Raw genomic sequence first — 18,767 nt, forward strand, 5'->3', positions numbered from 1 at the left:
GTCTCACTACCATCGTGTTCATTAATCTATTATTTGGGGACACATGTGCTCTTCACTCCTTTTCTGCACGCAACGTGCAGATTTTTTTAAAGTGGAGAGTCGAGAGTGGGTGCGTGTTGGTCGTCGGAGTATAGATCAGGGCTCGATATTTGCGAAAAGACGCTTGATCCGGCTATCTATTTGGCTGGTTGGCTGGGGAGAAACAGTCATTCCAACGTAGTACGAACAAAAAAATGAACATGACATCACATGAGATTTTTGTATGTGAACTAGAGGCTGGGCTGTCTGATTAATGCAGCATGATAGCCTCTCAAACCTACATTCATCAAGATATATCACTTCTCATAATCCAGTTAAACCCCACTAGATCTCAACATGAGCATTGCTAATAAGGGAACCAAAAAACCCTGTCGAAGCACTTAAAAATGTGAGTGTGTTTCAATAATTGGACAACATGACTTAGGAAAGGATCCGTGCCTTTTCTTCTCGTACTCCTCTACTTCTACCAAGAACTGAAAGGCACATAAAACCAAACCAATGCAGTAGACAAATTCCTCTGAAAACAGTGAAGCACACTGGCAGGGTCTGGCTAATGTTTACGATGCAGACAAGGGGAACCACTCTTAGTTGAACTGGAAGACAATGCTGAATATGGAATCACCTGGTCGCCAGAGCAGCAGCTAAAATAGAATGCTGATCCATTCTTTGCCGATGTTTGATCAGAAAGATTACTTATTTCGGTTATACCCAATAAAAAGGTAAACTCATGATCTCTACTTTAGTTGAACTCCTTTCTTTCTACCATGAACAATATGCCAGTAGAATATAAGATGTGATGTGGGAAAAAATATCTTTATTTCTTTAGGGGCAACAACAGTTTACAACTGAACTTTAGATTCATTATTATGAACCGTAATCGATTGGACAAAGTAGCAAAACTTTTATATGTTCCGTTCTAACTGGTTGAAATCTATATACATTTAAAGCCAGTACCCCTGCAGAGAAAGTCAAATGAAATAAGAATAGATTAACTATGAAAAACTTCACTAGTATGCAGTGGCGGAGCTTCAAAGAAAATGTTGGGCGGGCCAGACAAAGGGAGAGCACCGATTTTTTTTAAAATTCTGGGTCATATATATGCATTTAGTCTCTAATACAGGTGGAGTGAGAATATATGTATATATCAATTGAATTTTGAAATGATCTTTTTTTCTTTTGAAAACCAAATCAATTCTTCTCTAGGTGTGACCGTGTGAGTGAGCTTGTTTACCATTGCTTATGGCTACCCAACATATGCTGTGATATGTAAAATGCAAAGAACAACTGAGTGGAAAATCAGGATATACAATGTAGTACTATTTGCATCTAATCCATGTCCCTCGGTTGAGTGGAACAACCAGGACTATATCATGGACAAAATAAGCATATGGACAGTCTGTATCTAACTACATCGTTGAACTCAGAATTTGGGAAAACAAATTAGATTAGCTATGATCTCTTGCTGAATCGTAATTACAGGGAAATTAGATGGAGTGGTTGCTTGATTGGCCGATGTCTCTGTCTCCTGCCTGATGCGGCCGTGAGAAACAGCAGGAGCGGCTGCGTGCGAGAAAGCTGGGACTTGCGAGCGAGAGACCTCGAGTGCTTTGGATCGATCGTATCCTTACTAGGCTGCAGGTGGGCTTTCCTTCGATGCATAGGTAAAGCCGTCGGCGTAATAAAGCCGTCGGGCTATCCAGACATATGCCGACGCCCCCCGTCGGCCCAAAAAGGCCGTCGGCTTACCCAAACTTACGCCTACAGCGGCCGTCGACATATCTTGGCCGTCGGCATAGTTGCGGGCCCGGCGATCCCGCCGTGCCGTGCGGCTAACGGCGTCCGATCTATGCCGACGGCCGAGGCGGGAGGCCGTCGGCATAGATGCCCTTACCACGTCATCGATCCGAGGCGCACCGACCACCACCTATGCCGACGGCTGCCGTCGGCATAGATGCCACATCATCGATCCGCAGCGCGCCGGCGGCTAAACTATGCCGACGGCTGCGCCAGGGCCGTCGGCATAGACCCCTATGCCGACGGCATTATTATGCCGACGGTCTGACATGAGTACGCTGACGTAATCTAGACTGACGGCTCTATGCCGACGGCTGCCGTCGGCATAGATCTATGTCGACGGCCTAGGGGCCTATGCCGACGGCCCGTGGCCGTAGGCATAGACCGCGAGTCCGGTAGTGTATGGTAGCGCGCCTCACTTCTTGACATGCACACACATATAGAGAAACTCATGATACTTAGTAGTGGTTGGGGCCGTCATTGCGGACCGCTTAATAGGAAGCCATGCGTGTGTTTCCCCATCTTAAGAAAAAGGAAAAAAACCTCACGCTTATCTCAAGGTAAAGGTTTAAAACATTCTCACATCACGTGGACATCACATCCATCTCAAAAAGAAAAAGAAAAAATATAGGGAAAAATTTCTCAAAAAAAATCTCACTTACATAGTCCAAACATAATCTCCAAGATAAAAAGTCAAAAACTTTCTCAACGGGACCAACCAACATGGGCCACGTGGCATAGCTGGCTCGCCATCCTTCTAGTGCGCCTTAATGGGTTTAATTAAAATATGATTGTGACCTTTAAAAAAATGTTTGCACAATGTAAAAAAGTAATGTCGTAATTTCAAATAATGTTTCATAACATTCAGAAAAATATTTCTGACATTTATAAAAAAATTCGTGTGTTCCAAATTTTTAGAAAAAAATTATACAATGTAAAAAATGTTCGAATAATATCAAAAAATGACAATGTGTAAGCTGATGGAAAACATGGTAATTCGACACGGCTGAGGGTCTGGCCCAAGCTGAAACTCAAAAAAAAATGTTTAGCATGTATGCCAAAAAAGTACAATTTGATTAGAAAAAGTCTACAGGTATTTGGAAGAAAAAACTAAAATAAAAGGGAAAAATAAAATAATAATTTTCACCTGCAAAAAACAAACAAAAAAAACGCCTGTAAACGAAGAAAAGAAATACACAGAGAAGATTTTATCACAGGTTTGAACCGGCTTATACAACCTTATTAAAATCACTCTACAGTGTTGGGCCGGCCATTAGCTGCTCGCCAAAGGCGAGATGAGGGTAAGTAATGTCACCGTAAGCGAGACATAGCCCTCGCGGACGTCTGGCCCAAGATGAAACTGAAAAAAAAATGCCCTGCGCTTCGGCCGAGCGAGCCGATCCCCAAATCGGGGACAACGCCGGCCGCCGGCCATTGTTCCTTCCTTGGGGCATCCACCTACCCACGGAGATCTCTCGACGTGGCGTCGCCGCGGAGTGCCGTGCCGATGAGCTGGAGCGGGAGGCCGCCGGCGACCGGGGAGGATGCGGGATATGGCAGCGTCTCCGTCGCGGCCTCCCGCCCGAGTGCGCGCGGTGCGGAAGCCGGAGGAGGAGGAGGAAGAAGAAGCCGTTGGTGCACTGCTTTTCTTTTGCCCCCACCTACCTATTTTGGGGTAATTCACAAGATATAAACAGGGAACATGCCCGTGCTTCCCAGAAGGCTGAGAAATGGTGCGCTTGGCTCGGTTCCTGGAGCAAACATATCGGCTCGGCCGAATAGACTGACGGCCAGGAGACCGAAGAATATCAATCATTCACTGCTGCCTGAAAGTAACATCCTCCCACTAGTATAGAGAGCTATAGCAGCAGCAAGAGCTTGTGCCTGCAAAACCGACTTCACATTCGATGCAGTTACTTGAATGAAAATTGTGCTGTGGGTATTCTTTGTGTTGCTAGAAAGAAATCACACCCAATCCTGCTATATTGGAACAGAGTAATCCTAAATACTTCTCGAGCAGGCAAAGATTGATAATTCTAGACAAAGACTGTAGGGGACAATATAGATTTCTTTTAGCGAGCCGGTGTGCGAAAATACACAGCCGGACCTGTCTCTAGGCGCACCCGAATTGGCATAATAATAATATATAAAAAATCAACAAGTATTGTCTAGTGTATTACTCCTGTGTAAAGTTTCGCGACAAAATGACTTTCATGGTATTCGGAACAAAGAAAAACAAAACCGATACCATATTAAACTTACCATTCGCACACTTTCTACTTGCAACATTTTGTCCTTTTTTGCCAACAATACCACAAGTCATTTTGTCCTGAAACTTTCCATGTGAGTAATACACTAGACAATGCTTGTTCTGACAAAGTTTCACTTTTTTTTTTCTTACTATTTTCTATTTCCAAAAATCCGCTCCAGCCAATGTGGAGCTATATTGGTATGAAGGAGTATGGAATGAGAAAAAGGAATCTGCGGCCCCGCACCAAAAAAAGCTAAAAAGAAGCAAAGCTACCAGCACCAGATTATCCAAAGGTCTTTGCTTTACCTCAGAAAAAGAGCATCAATTCAGACACAAGTAATCTATATTTATATGCCTTGAGCTTCCTTTGCCTCATCTCAGCAAAGAAGAAAAGAAAGAATATATTCATTGCCACCTCTCCATCATATATTCTTGCTTGCTAGCCTGCCTTGCCTTGGAGCTAGTGGCATTCCGTTGGGTTTCTGGACTCTCCTCCTGTATATTGCTGCAGAGCATCTCCCTCCTCCCCGGTCTCCTCCAACACTTGACGGCACCAGCCTACGCCTGCAATCAGCCATCTCCGGCGTGCCCAAACAGCTCGATCAGCTGCCTCCCTGTTCGTCGGCACGTGAATCTTTCTTTCTGCATGCTCCTTCCTCTGACAAGAACGATCATTGCTTGCTAGTGGCAGTGGCTAACCGCAAACAGTTTTTTTTTTCCTTTTTCTTTTCTACATGCAGCAAGCAAAGTTGTTGGTTCCAGCGGCGCAACGCAGCTATGGAGGTGGCCGTCAGCGCAGCACGGTGGGTGGTGACCAAGGCACTTGCCCCGGTGACAGATGGCCTGCTGGAGGCGTGGGCGGCCAGCTCCGGGCTCGGCCCCAACATCGACGCCCTCAAGATGCAGCTGCTCTACGCCCAGGGGATGCTCAACAACGCCCAGGGGCGGCAGGGCAGGGACATCACCAACCCTGCTCTCAAGGGGCTGCTGCACAAGCTGAGGCAGCTGGCGTATGTCGCCGATGACCTGGGCTGCCTCCAGGACGCACTGGAAGGCACCTACCACGCAGCAGCCGGCGTGGATGACCTGGGCTGCCTCCAGGCCCTCGCCCTCAACGCTCGCCACACGGCTAGATCTGTTGCCGGCAAGATCAAGTCCATGAGCTCCTGCTCGCGTGCTGCTAGCCCACTTGATGCCCAAGAAGATATTGGTGGGAGCCGTGGATGCTCATGTGCCGGCGGATGCATGCCCAAGGTTTCCTCTGGTGCTGTTCAAGCTGCTGTTGGTAAACACTTCCCATGCTGCTACTCTTCTCCTCATACCAGTGAGTTAGTCGAATCGTCCAACGTGCCAGCTGCAAGCAAATGGCGGCTCCTCTGTGGCGCCTGCCCACCCAAGGCACCGACACAGAGAGTTCGCAACACAGAGGAAACACCAAAACTGAAGTTTGATAGGGTGGAAATGTCCAAGAGAATGGTAGACATGGTAGAGCAGCTGAAGCATGTATGTGCTATGGTCTCCACCATTCTCAATCTGGAGCTACTAAGCTTAAGCCGTATTCCTAACCCAGTCAACATTCCTATGGATCGACCCAAAACTACCCCACAAATTATAGAGCCTCAGCTATATGGGAGGGATACCCAGAAAAAGGAAATCATAGATGGCATCACTCATGGTGAATATTCTTCCAAACAACTTACTGTCCTTCCAATTGTTGGGCCGGGGGGTGTTGGGAAGACAACCTTTACACAACACATATTTGAAGAAGTGAAGAGCTGTTTCCAGGTTAGAATTTGGATATGTGTGTCTCTCAACTTCACTGCTGATAGGTTGGCACAAGAGATTTTGGAGCAGATCCCCAAAGATAACAGTAGTGAAAGCAAAAATGGTAGTAGCAAAGAAGAGCAAATTGAACAAAGGTTAAGATCAAAAAGGTTCTTACTTGTCTTGGATGATGTGTGGAAATATCATGATGATGAGTGGAAAAAACTAGTAGCTCCGTTCAAAAAGGCGGGGACAGAAGGCAATATGGTTATAGTCACAACTCGAATTCCAGGGGTAGCAGACATGGTCAGGACAGTTGACCATTCTATAGAAATGGAACATCTTGGTCCTCAAGATATGTTGTCTTTCTTTGAAGCATGTGTATTTGGTGACCAACAACAACCATGGCAAGAACATCCTGAATTACAAGATGTTGGGCACAAAATAGTGGAAAAATTGAAGGGTTTTCCTCTTGCTGCAAAAACTGTGGGTAGATTGCTCAGAAACCAGCTCACATTTGACCATTGGACAAGAGTTTTGGAAAGTAAAGAGTGGGAGTCACAAGCTAGCGATAATGACATTATGCCAGCCCTCAAGCTTAGCTATGATTATCTCCCTTTCCATCTGCAACAGTGTCTTTCCTACTGTGCATTGTTTCCTGAAGATTATGAATTTCATGCAGAAGAGTTGGTTCATCTGTGGATTGGACTTGGTATTTTACACTCATCAGATGATCAGAAGAAAAGAATTTAAGATGTTGGATTGTGTTACTTAACTGACTTGGTTAATCAGGGGTTTTTCAAAAAGAATGTATCGAGCCTTGGCAGTCCTCGTTACACCATCCATGATCTACTACTTGAGTTAGTAGTGAAGGTCTCATCATATGAGTGTCTTAGCATATCCAGCTCTAATGTGATGTCCATACAAATTCCCCCATCTGTACGTCATTTGTCTATCATTGTAGATGATGCGGACGTCAAGGACACGGTGACTTTTGAAGACTACAAGAGGGGTTTGTGTGCATTGCAAAAAAGATTTGAAGTTCAAAACCTACACACGTTGATGTTATTTGGAGAATACCATGCAAATTTTTCAAGGGTTTTTCATGGTTTATTTTTGGAAGCCAGAGCCCTTCGCACTGTCTTTTTTTCTGGAGCATCATATAATGTGGAGGATGTGTTGCCAAGCTTTTCAAAGCTTGTTCATCTTCGCTACTTAAGGATCAAGTCAGCTGGTTTTTATGATGAAGCCTTGTGCATATCTAGTGTGTCGTGCAGATTTTATCACTTGGAAGTAATTGATCTACAAGGATGGAAGGGCCGCTTCGGTTCAACAAGATAATATTAGCAACCTTGTAAAATTGTGCCATTTTGTTGTGCCCCGAGAAGAACTTCACTCTGACATATTTGAGGTGGGAAAACTAAAATTCATCAATGAGTTGAGGGCATTTAGAGTGGGACAAGAAGGTAACATGTCTGAACTGAGTCAAATAGGGAAACTGGCAAATATTGGAGGATTACTTGGCATTTACAATCTTGAAAAGGTGCAGTCAGAAGAAGAAGCAACTGAATCAAAACTGATACAAAAAAGCCACATGAAAGAGCTAATATTAGACTGGGATGTTCAGCGATCTAACAGGGATCCTAAATTTGAAGAAAATATCCTTGAAAGTCTTGTACCACACAGCAATCTTCAATGCCTAAGCATTAGAGGGCATGGAGGCACTGCCTGTCCAAGATGGCTAGGTTCAAACCTCTCAGTCAAGAATCTGGAATCTCTTTCTCTGGATGATTTGTCTTGGGGAAACCTTCCACGTATAGGAGAGGTGTGGATGGTCAATGATCTTGGTGTTGAGTATCAGGACTGCATCTTAGGCCAAACATTTCAAAATTTGAAAAGGCTAGAATTGGTTAAGATACCAAGATTGAGAAAATGGGTTGAGGACAATACTTCTCATTTGTTCCCTCAGCTAGAAGAACTCACCATTAAAGATTGCTCTGAACTCACTGAGCTGCGATCTTCCCATCATAATAGTGGTCTGCCACAGCAAGAGAAGGACATGGCTTGGTTTCCTAGACTAAAGTCTCTCAGGATAGAAGACTGCCCAAAGCTATTGTCATTTCCTCAAATCCCTTGGACTTCTAGCCCTTGCTCTGCTGTGATAAAACGGGTGGACGCTGGTCTTGAGAAGCTAGTTTACGAAAAAAAGAGCGGAGCAGACTCAAGTTGTTCGCTGGAAGTGAAGGGAAAAGATAACCGAGACAGTTTGTTTTTGAATAAGTTGGTTTTCTCTAATCTAACTTATCTGAAAAAGTTGTTCATTGAAAATTGCTCTCCTCTGCTGCTTGATAACCTCCTAATGCTAACATCTCTCGAGTTCCTCTCAATATGTGATTCAAGCAATGTATTATCCCAGGTTGAAAGTGTGAGCCATGGCGGATGCCTGCTATCTGTTAAAAAGATAAGTGTCAGACGATGTGGTTGCAATGGTAAGGAATTGGCACAACTGCTCTCACTTCTGCCGGAGCTCACCGAAATGACAATAGTGGATTGTCAGGAGATAAAATGGCTAGGTGTGGCGGGGCAATTATCAGCATCTTCTTCTTCTGCTGCTGAACAATTGAATCATGGGCAAATCGGACAGCAGCAGCAAGAGTCGAAAGGAGGAGTAGACGTAGTGCTGCTCTTGCCTCCCCAGCTACAGAAGTTAAACATCCAAGCGCTCCCAGAGCTGAGCTTGCTCTCCTATTCACTGGAAGGTGGCAACGAAGGAGGTGGGCTCCAAGGTCTCTGCTCCCTTCAGTTTTTGACAATATGGGATTGCCCCAAGTTACTCCACTCCTATTCATACTCTAATATTCCTTTTCCAACCTCCCTGCAAATATTAATTTTGAGTGGTTGTGGGGAGTTCAGAGGCAAGGGCATAGGCCCTCTCCTCGCCCAAGGCCACCTCACATCGTTAAGCATCCTTAAAACCCCCAACTTCTTCGTTGGTTCTGAGCCACTTGACAAGGAGCTTCTACCCTGCTCCTCTGCACATCAGGAGCTTGAGCTGAAGACAGATGATATTGCAAGGTTCATTCCTGCTCATATCTGCAGCCTCCTCTCTTCCTCCCTCACCACCCTAACTATTGCTTGGAACAAAGATGACGATCGCTTCACACAGCAAGCGGAGGCCCTTGAGCTCCTCACCTCCCTCCGGACGCTCGAGTTTAGATCTTGCGAGAAGCTGCAGTGCCTCCCAGCAGGTCTACATAGACTTGCCAGCCTCGAGACATTATGGATAGGGTCCTGTCAAGTCATGCGGTCGTTACCAGAGGACGGCCTCCCGAGTTCTCTGAAAAAATTGGTGATCGGCGACTGTCCTGCCATCAAGTTGCTACCCAAGGGCAGCCTCCCAAGTTCGCTGCAAGTATTAGATATATGGTACTGCCCTGCCCTGGTGTCTCTGCCCAAAAACGGCCTCCCAAGCTCTCTGCAAAAATTGGAAATCTGGAACTGCCCTGCCTTAAAGTCGCTGCCGGAGGATGGCCTCCCAAGATCTCTGCAGGTAATAACGATTAGAGGGAGTACTGCAATCAATTCGCTGCCCAAGGGTGGCCTCCCAAGATCACTGCAAGTATTGGATGTCCATTATTGTGACAATGAGGAGCTAAAGAGGAATTGCCGTAAGTTAAGAGGAACCATCCCAAAGATCATAATTTAACCTGACCAAAGGTAACAGCTGCTCATTCCTACTTCCTACTCACTAATTTCCCCTGCCTTTGCCTAACCTCTGAAGCATCCGAGTGGTTATTCTCTGTTTTGTTCAGTTCATTCAAATTGCTGCCATTCCACCTGTATAACTCACTCCCATACACACCTGTACTTTCAAAAACTATAGCATGCCCAGATCATTTGTTTTTTGGGTATGCTTTCCCTTGTTACCAGGTTATTTGAAGTTCTGAAGAATGTTTGTTTCAATATCGTGCAGGGCTCTGTGTCTTTTAGCCTTGTAGATATTCTATTTATCCATGCACATCTGGCGCACGAGGCTTGTGTGGTATCTTTCTGTGCATAAATCAGGTAACTACATTTAAATGTACGTCTTCTCCTGCTGTATGTTCAGTTCATCGAAGCAAACTGCAGTTCACTTGCATAACCACTCAAGCATTATCTGTTTTGTTCAGTTCACCGAATTTACTGCAGTTTCACTTGAATGGACCTCTTGTTTTAATGTACCCTGCACATCAGTTCTTCAACTTGTATGTTCTTCTAGCCTCTTAGAATCCAAGAACGTCTCCAAGTTGCCAATGGAAGCATTCAGGTAACAATTTGCATCTTCCATCCTGTACATAAATCTGGTCAGTATATGCAGTATCATCCCATACACCCGTTGTTCCATAAATTATAGCATGCCCAAATCATTTTGTTGGGTTTTGGTTTGCCTTCTTACCAGATTATTTAAAGTTTTAATCAATGTTTGTTTCAATCTATCATGCAGCTTTGCCTCGGAGTTGTAATTCTCTGAATTCGCACAACCACACACAGTTCTCATATCATTGATTGAGTCGCACCCTCCTCCTGTATACATGACTGGCCAGCACACGACTTGTAGTGTGTCTTTTCCTAAGTGGCAAGACTGGTGTGACTCAATTTGTGGGTAAAGATGTACACCCTTTGCAAAGGTATTGAATCTGTTTGAATATCCACTACTGCATGGGATAAAACCGATTTCGTTAGTTATTCTAAGCCTAGCCACTTTTAAGTCACTTTACAGAAGGCCATTCCGGGGCGTGCGAAAACCTATGGATAGTGCCATAATTCGCCGAGGCTACAGATGATTAGGCGCAGTCCTGGTGGTCAGTATGTGTGTTAATCCATTGTTAATTAGTTGTGTGCCTGTGACTCTGCAACCAATCATGATTCTATATACAAAGAATTGCTAATCTTGCAATTTCCGCGCTATTATGAAATATCAGGTACACGTTTCAGAGAAGTTAATGAGCAATCTAATTCCTAAGAAGGTATGAGCTCTATTTGGTTCCCTTAGGCATAGTGTTAATTCATTTTATCACTTGTTTATGCTAAAGTCGTCTTGATGTGGAGATTACACCATGATATATATATTAAGATGAGTAAAGCCAGGAATCTAATGGGTTGAGTTCTCTAGCTCCTAAAGTATTCTATTCAGAGCCTCCATATTAAAATGAACAAAACGAAAATGGTAAAACTTCTTTTGCTGTTAAAAACGAAAAATGAAAAAGAAAAGTGTTGTTACTTTCCGATAGGGCAGCACATTCCATTTCCCAGCTAGTTACCAGCCATAAGCACTTCACTAATGTCTAACAGTTGGATTTTCTCATCAACCCTGAGCCACCCATGCCAAAAACTGGGCCAGTAATCATCAGAAACTATCTGTATTCAGTCTACAGCCACTGACCATAGTGCACTCCCATATGGTTGCATTTGGTTATTTGTTGAATTCTTCACTTTGTTGTTCGTTTACTGCGCTAAGAGGTTTTCTGTAACAGAGCAACAACTCCGACACACTGCTTTCCGTATCTGGGTCGATGCAGAAGTTGGAAAGGTGGACGCGAAGCTTACTTGCTACTCCCTCATCAACTCCATCAGCCCACAAGTCAGTTCTTGTGGCTGACCTGAAATTGGCAGATTTCAAGCAGTTCCTAGCAAATAAAGGCCTGCAGGTAGGCCTCTGTACTGTGTACCTTAGTCACTCCATCCTTCATATTTTACTTTTAGAGCGGGCATCAAACCAATATATTTGGTTATATGCCCTGAAACCATTGAAATTTAGTGCTAAGAAATTCTTTCCAGGTTGAGTTTGGTGGGGCTACTCTACGGTGCGGCGAATATTTCACGGTGTGCAAGATTGGTGATTTTCCAAAAGGTAACTTACTACTGGAACTGCCATACATTTTGCAGTGATCAGTCTACAATCATGATAACCCGCCTTTCTATTTATGCCGCTCTCAGTCTATGTATAATATTAGTTGGTGTGCCTGTGACAGGTGTGATGGTGCATTGCAGGGGAGCGCGGATTCTCAGAAGATTGTGATCGAGGGCCCGTTGTGTGAAGACAAGATTCCGATTAATTTAATCCATATGAAAACATGACATCTGTGCTAGCAAGATTAAATGCACACTGTAATGTACACATGTGAGGGTGTACTCATAGAGCATGCATATCTATGAACATAAAGTACTGCAAACACATACCTTCAGTAGGGAAAGTAGGGGCAGCGGCAACATTTGCATCACCCATGGTGTGGTCCAGGAAGTAGTCGAAGTCGTGGACAGACGTAACCGAGCAGTCGCGCCAAGATGCTCTCCGAAACCTTATCGCCCTTCACCCGGTGCAGGATCACACAGGGCACAACGACGTTCCCCGAAAACCTCCCCTTCACCCGGTGCAGGATCACAAAAGGGCGAGGCTCCAGAGGCCTCGGGAGCAGCAGCAAGAGAAACAACGGTATATAGTTGGTCGGGGTAGAAGAAGTGGGAGTAAGCCCACAACTGAGTCTGTAACAGGCCAAATAAAATGCACACACGGCATATGTCTGAGCTCAGCTCTTCTCGTTCACAAAACACGAGGCGCAAAGCAGGCGGAGGAGGAGCGTGTGTATCACTCCTCTTCTCCTGCTCTAATAGGATGTGGAGGAGAATTCCTTATATATTGTCCACACCCGGGATAGGACTAAACTCCCGACCATGTCATGAAATCACTAGTGGGCGTTTCAGACTTTCCAGGAAATAATTGATATATGGGCCTAAAGCCCATCCATATTTCAACATCAACACCTATTAGGAACACCCATTAGTCACAAATCATATTTTCAGAATTGGTTTGTAGAGCTCCAAAATCAAATATTTATCTATTTCTTTATGTATTCTCATTTCTGATATTAAAAAAACTCACTCAAAAATTATCCCAATCTTTTCGCAAAATAAAAACAAATTTTGAATTTTGAACACAAAAAAAAAAATTGACATTGTTTTTTCCATTCCTCCATGAAACCATCACAATCACTGTATTCTTCTTTTTCCTAAAACACGCAGGAGAGCTGCATATCATTCCATTTAAGATAAATATAGAAGTACAGAGGATTGCCATACAAAAATCACTGTATTCTCAAAATGGACAATATACTTATTTGAAGAAAAAAACTTCACATTAAACAAATCATTTTCTATATTCAATATTCCAATACAGAAATCTTAAATTGAACATCGCAAATTGCCAATCCTCTACTGAACCACCAGAACCAACCATAATCTCAAATTGGACAATGTACACATCTACAAAAACTATTCTCATGTAAAAACAACCCACTCTCACCATTCAGAATTTTGATTCAAAATTTGCCAGTCTTTTTCAGCATTGCTGCTATTTTTCAGACGTGGTGGGATAGGACTAATTACATGTATGCTCTGATTCAAATTGAGGTATCCTGGCCCCTGTATTTTGCACGCACATTTCTAGCACAAGGATATATATGGAGAACAACGCACAATGAACAAATAATGAACAATATCCTATCAAAATAATTTACAACGCAAGAGCAAAAAGAAGGGACTTTACATACACGATCAGCGTCAGGAAGAAGGAGAGGGGCTGCGCAGCACTATCTGTCCACCCTCGTCCTTGTCAAACACCTGCTCTATCAGGTCGTTCCAGCTCACCCGTGGCTGCTGCCTCGACGACGCTGGTGGCGGGAAGCTCTCGCTCCTCTCAGGCCGTGGGCCGTCGTCGAACGTGCCGTAGATCGACGCCATTCCCGATACCGACAGCGTGGCAGCCCTGCGCAACGCCGCCTTGTGCTCCTCCACGTGTTCCCTCGGCACCGCCGTCTCGTCCCGCTCCATCCGCTGGTTCGATGGTGCCGCCATCGCGCGCTCCTTCTCCAGCATCAGCTGTTCATGTCCACATGTCATATGAGCAATGATATGTGATATGACATTATTATTATTTACTGTTTCAGTCTGGAAATTGCTGCAGATACATGGCATGATGCGTGCTACTTGAATTTGAAGTTGAACAAAATTTCCACACCTTCCTAGACGCTTTAACAATCTTACATTTTGATGTTGACATATCTACACTCAAAACTACCTTGTACTCTAGATTGTGCACAACTTGAACCCAGTACGTGCTTCACAACACGGCCTGATCTACTCTAGATGGCATGCACTCCTTGAGACAACAAGTGCTGGATTGCGTATTTGAAAGCTACCAAACATGCAAACTAGAATTTGGTAAAACAGAATTTTATTTTACTTCTCTGTCAGAAACACCAACATGACATAAATATGATGTGTATATACACAAGACTTACATCCAGAGCTCTCTGGCCTTCCCGCTCGATCCAAACAATGGCATGATCCATTGTGGCGTTACAGGATAGAACGACATGCTCAAATCTACCATCTACCGGCACAGCTGTTTTGACTACCGGTGGATATCTTCCGCACCTGCATGGATATCACCAAGAAACTGTGTTTAAGAAAATATCGGAAGTCTCCAATAGCAAAAACATAGTAATCATTAGTGAGAAAAATTCTGAAGAAATCAGCATCGTGTTAGATAGTTTTAGGCATTATAAAACAGTAGTGTGGGCTGTGTCATAAATAGTGTTTGAATAAGTGAATTACATACTGACAACATGAAGGTTCTCATAGGATACTAGGGAACAGAGGATTTTTTTTTTTAATACCAGTAGCATAATATTCTCTCTACTTCTGACATTTGTGAGAACCTCTGTTATTGCTCATGAAGTGTTTCGTAAAGAAAGATACTCTGCAACAATGTTATATTTCAGGTCCCTAAAATAGTTTTTCTACATTCTAGATCAACAGTAAAGGGAAAACAAAGGTACCTGAAACTTTTCCTTTCCACAATGTGATATATCCGACCTGGTGCATAGAGCCTCCTTGGATCCTTTAACATAGCATCTTCAGGTATGCACGTGTCCTTTAAACATCTCAAACATAGGAGACATGGCAGACTGCCCAAGAAGAGAAGATGGCCCAATTTTAAAATTGCTTCAACCCACAAAGCTGGAAGAAAATAATCACATTGCATTCAACAAACTCGATATCATATCATAGCTAGTACAGTAAACATAAACCAGATATTAGAAACTCGAATCAAACAGCCCGGCTACATTTGAATTCATTCCTATTGATCCATGGTTTATGAGTTTGCTTGCAATTTACTGATACTGAGATATTATTTCCTTTCCTTAAGCCATTTAAAAAAAAAACCTAATGGCCTCTGTATTGGTTCTGGTTTCGGCATTCGAACGCCTTGCTATTTATCCATGATTGAGGGGTGTCGTATAGATTTTTTGTATGATGTTCCTTAGTAGTTTGAGCTAACTATAACAGTGTTAATTAACCAACGTTTATGGAGACAAGAGAAATAGTGGGGAAGGGCATCAAGGTACACAAGAGTAGTACGTAATATAGTAGGGTGAGCAGGAAAAACCAATGTGTAATCTTTGGTAGTTACTATACTAGAAACCACAAGAAAATTATTATATGGGGGTAAACTCGTGCTCAGATAAGAACCAAATGCCCCTATATCACAGTGATCAGTCACATTAGAATCGTGATGTATCCCAAGCGGGGATACAGTTGCCACTTGGCACTTTGAAGGCCTAAATTAGGCAACAGAGGTAACTATAGAATCAATCGATTGATGTGTTTATCACATTCCAACACTTAGTTTTCACGTGATACAGCTATGGCTTGTCATTGGCTTGTTAATGTTCGATTGGAGTAAAAGGGAAATCCGGAAGTACTGGCTGGCCACTAGAATCACATGATGTGGAATTGTGTGCTACTAGAATCATATAACTAACAGCACCAAATACGAACATAGAATAAACCGCATTGGTGGCATGTCCATACCAGAGAATCGACTTGAAGATATCTTCTAAAGGAGTGGCCGTCCGAGGCAAGAAATCATCCTGTCATTTGCAAGAACAACAGTTATATTCAGCCTATACATACTCTATTGACCAACAAAGCAATGTTCTATCCAGATATCAGAGGCAGAGCAGTTATTCTTGTCTGACAGAAGTAGCACCCAACAAAATGCAGGTAGACATGTAACTAAGTTCTGCAACTGAACTTTTAGCAGCAAGCAAGCACCCAACAAAATTCAGACGGGCATGTAACTAACTTCTGTAATAACTGAATTTAGTAGCAAGCAAGCACACAACAAAATTCAGACAGGCATGTAACTCAATTTCTAACAGCAAGCAAGCACACAACAAAATTCAGATAGGCATGCAACTCAATTTTTAACAGCAAGCAAGCACTCAAAAAAATTCAGAGAGGCAAACTTCTGCAACTGTACTTTTAGCAGCAAGCAAGCAAGCAAATCAATCGGTCAGCAATGCAATGTCTATCTCATTCAGAAGCAGAGCAGGTATCCACAAAAATTCAGTCTGACAGCAGTCGCACTCTAACAAAATTCAGACATACTGCATGTAACCAAATTCGTACAACTGAACCTGTAACCACCAAATTCAGGCAAGCAAGCAACCAAATCAATCGGGTCCTCACTGGCTCACCTGAAGCACGACGGAGTTGATGACGTCGGCGTATCGGACGGCGAGGTTGAGCGACATACAGCGGGCGGGGGCCATGGCGTAGCACCGGGTGCGGCCCCTCTCGACCTTGCCGAGCTTGTCGAGGTTCAGCACCACAACCATGGTGAGCATGGCGGCGACCCCGGCGCCGAGCGAGTGGCCCGTGAAGGTGAGCGTGTACTCAGGGTACCGGTCGAGGAGGTCCCGGAGCAGGTCGCACTCCCTGTCGAGCACCCAGCCGGCGGCGCGGAGGAGGCCGTTGTGGACGTAGCCGCCGTCGAAGCGGCGCTTGCCGAGGCGGTTGTCGAGGAGCAGCGCGTAGTCGGACTCGCGGCCGAGGTTGAGCCCGCGCAGCGCGAGCACGATGTCGGCGTGCGCGTGGTCGAGGTAGACGAGGTAGGGCGTGACGCGGCCCCCCGTGTCGGCGTAGGTGCGGCGGCGCACGACGCAGGCCGGGTCGAGGAGGAGGGGCGGGGCGGCGAGGAGGTCGGGCGGGGCGTAGTTGGCCATGACGAGGCGGCACATGCGGGGCACGGGCGCGAAGTCGGCGGCGGCGGCGTGGCCCCAGGTGGCGCTGTCGTGGTGGCCGGAGTGGACGCACCGCTTCCACGCCCACCGCGCGCACCCCAGGCAGTAGACGCACTCCAGCAGCGGCAGCCCGCACGCCAGCGACATGCGCCGCCGCGGGGAATTCCGTCGAGCAGGTCGCGGGCGCGCGGCGGCAGAGAGATCGGGTGGGATATTCCGGCGGTGGCGATCGGATCCGGGGGGTAGCTGGGGACGGAGAGATTTTGCGGGATTATTTTTATTACATTGGAGTAGACGTAAATACGTAGGAGTTTTTTTGAAATAATAATCGGATCCGATTTGGTTGCTGGGCAAAACAAAATTAAGATTGGGAGTCAGATGGATACAGGGTGAGAGACAGGGACTGACCAAACAATGTGGATGACAAGGCATGCCAAATATTGTAGTGGACCGTTGAGGTCGACGAAAGTCATCATCGGCGCCTCGTTGTCAAACCGGTGATACGGGCGTCTGCCATAACGATGGATAACTCGTCGCTTTCATGTGAAACATGGGATTCGGTTCTGGAGGGCGGGCAAGAGGGCTACAAAGTGTCGCGCCGACATCATGGCTTATGATTGGTTCTATGTCGACTTTTGTGTTTGAAGAGAAAAAATACATGATTTGCCCAATTGATTGAATCGTGTATGGGTTTGAGAACGGCTTTGAATTTGGATCCAGGAGTGTCGAATCAAAGTGTCCACTTTTTTAGATTATACGGCGATTGTTTGGCGGAGGAACGGAAGATTCAAAGCTCGGTTTGGAATTTGTATATGTTTGAATTTCAGAATCGGTTTTGATTTCGTGGAAATCTTGAAATGTTGTAAGAAAATGTGAAATCATTTAATCTTGATAGGCATTTGAGACTATAAATTAAATCTATGTAAAAATGATTATTTGGAGTGCATCCATTCGGTGCTAGGTACATATGCACCTGAGCATGAATAGTAAAATAGTAAAACTAAATAAATAAAATTTAAAACAAGAACTAAATAAATAAAATGGCGTCCAAGATGCTCGCATGCGTGATGTGTGTGCAAGAGGTGGTGGGAATAAAAACAAAATTTGTCCATGAAAAGAAACTTTGAAATAGTACACTCTTTGGGCTTGCTTTTGTCTGGAACTTCTGGAGTGTCCAGACATCACAAAATTTTGCCAAAAAAAGAAAACAGAATTTGTCACCCGCAAAAAAAATTCAGTTTTTTGCGAAAAAGGTTACTGTCTTTTGAATCCACTCTTCAATGGGCGTTGAATTCACTGTCCATCAGGTGTAGATGAGCGCAGGTTCAGAAGTGAATTACCAGATTATTTGTGGCTAATGGCATGGATTGAGACTCTGAGAGTGTCCTGACTGCGACGCTTCCTCCTTCAAATCATGTGATGTTTGGTGGGTGGCTCTTTCTGGCTACCTACAACACTCATGAATCCAGTAGAGCCTCCACCGAATTCTGGATGCAGTCAGATCAAATCACATGTGTATGTTAAGTATGTTCCCTTCCCTTGCCCACACAATCAATCTGCATTTTCCCTTCATTTCATTTCCAACTAAACATACTTTTTTCTTCCTCATAATATCATCCACTACTTGCAGTTGCATTTTGGAACACAAACAAAAAGAAATAAATAATAGAAACAAGGGAATAACTGTGCGTAAGGTACCTGAAACTTTTTTCATCCATCAGTCACTTTCACATGAACTGTTAGATATTGATCCAATGGTCCAAAATAGATCGCGGCATTGCTCATCGTCTCCC

General features: G+C 44.4%; 1 protein-coding gene and 1 pseudogene across 1 annotated transcript; one reads left to right on the forward strand and one right to left on the reverse strand.

Annotated features, from left to right (window-relative positions):
• Positions 1-4,508: 4,508 nt before the first annotated feature.
• On the forward strand, positions 4,509-10,122 carry LOC119287198 (annotated as a pseudogene).
• Positions 10,123-13,167: 3,045 nt separating this feature from the next.
• LOC119287199 lies at positions 13,168-17,329 on the reverse strand. The gene is made up of 5 exons (XM_037566727.1): positions 16,429-17,329; positions 15,761-15,819; positions 14,725-14,853; positions 14,185-14,320; positions 13,168-13,762 (listed from the first exon to the last, which is right to left on the reverse strand). The coding sequence occupies exons 1-5, from the start codon at positions 17,119-17,121 to the stop codon at positions 13,445-13,447; spliced, it is 1,335 nt and encodes a 444-aa protein (XP_037422624.1). The 5' UTR covers positions 17,122-17,329; the 3' UTR covers positions 13,168-13,444.
• Between the last annotated feature and the right edge of the window lie 1,438 nt (positions 17,330-18,767).

Source organism: Triticum dicoccoides, chromosome 4A (assembly GCF_002162155.2).
Source record: "Triticum dicoccoides isolate Atlit2015 ecotype Zavitan chromosome 4A, WEW_v2.0, whole genome shotgun sequence".
Classification (NCBI taxonomy): Eukaryota; Viridiplantae; Streptophyta; class Magnoliopsida; order Poales; family Poaceae; genus Triticum; species Triticum dicoccoides.

Bases quoted from the DNA above. Each gene is read 5' to 3' on its own strand.
- LOC119287199 (XM_037566727.1), bottom strand. From the start codon at position 17,121: ATGTCGCTGGCGTGCGGGCTGCCGCTGCTGGAGTGCGTCTACTGCCTG. The intron at 15,820-16,428 runs GTGAGCCAGTGA...TGCAAATGACAG, and splicing joins TCAACTCCGTCGTGCTTCAG to GATGATTTCTTGCCTCGGAC. The intron at 14,321-14,724 runs GTACCTTTGTTT...ATATCCATGCAG, and splicing joins GTGGAAAGGAAAAGTTTCAG to GTGCGGAAGATATCCACCGG.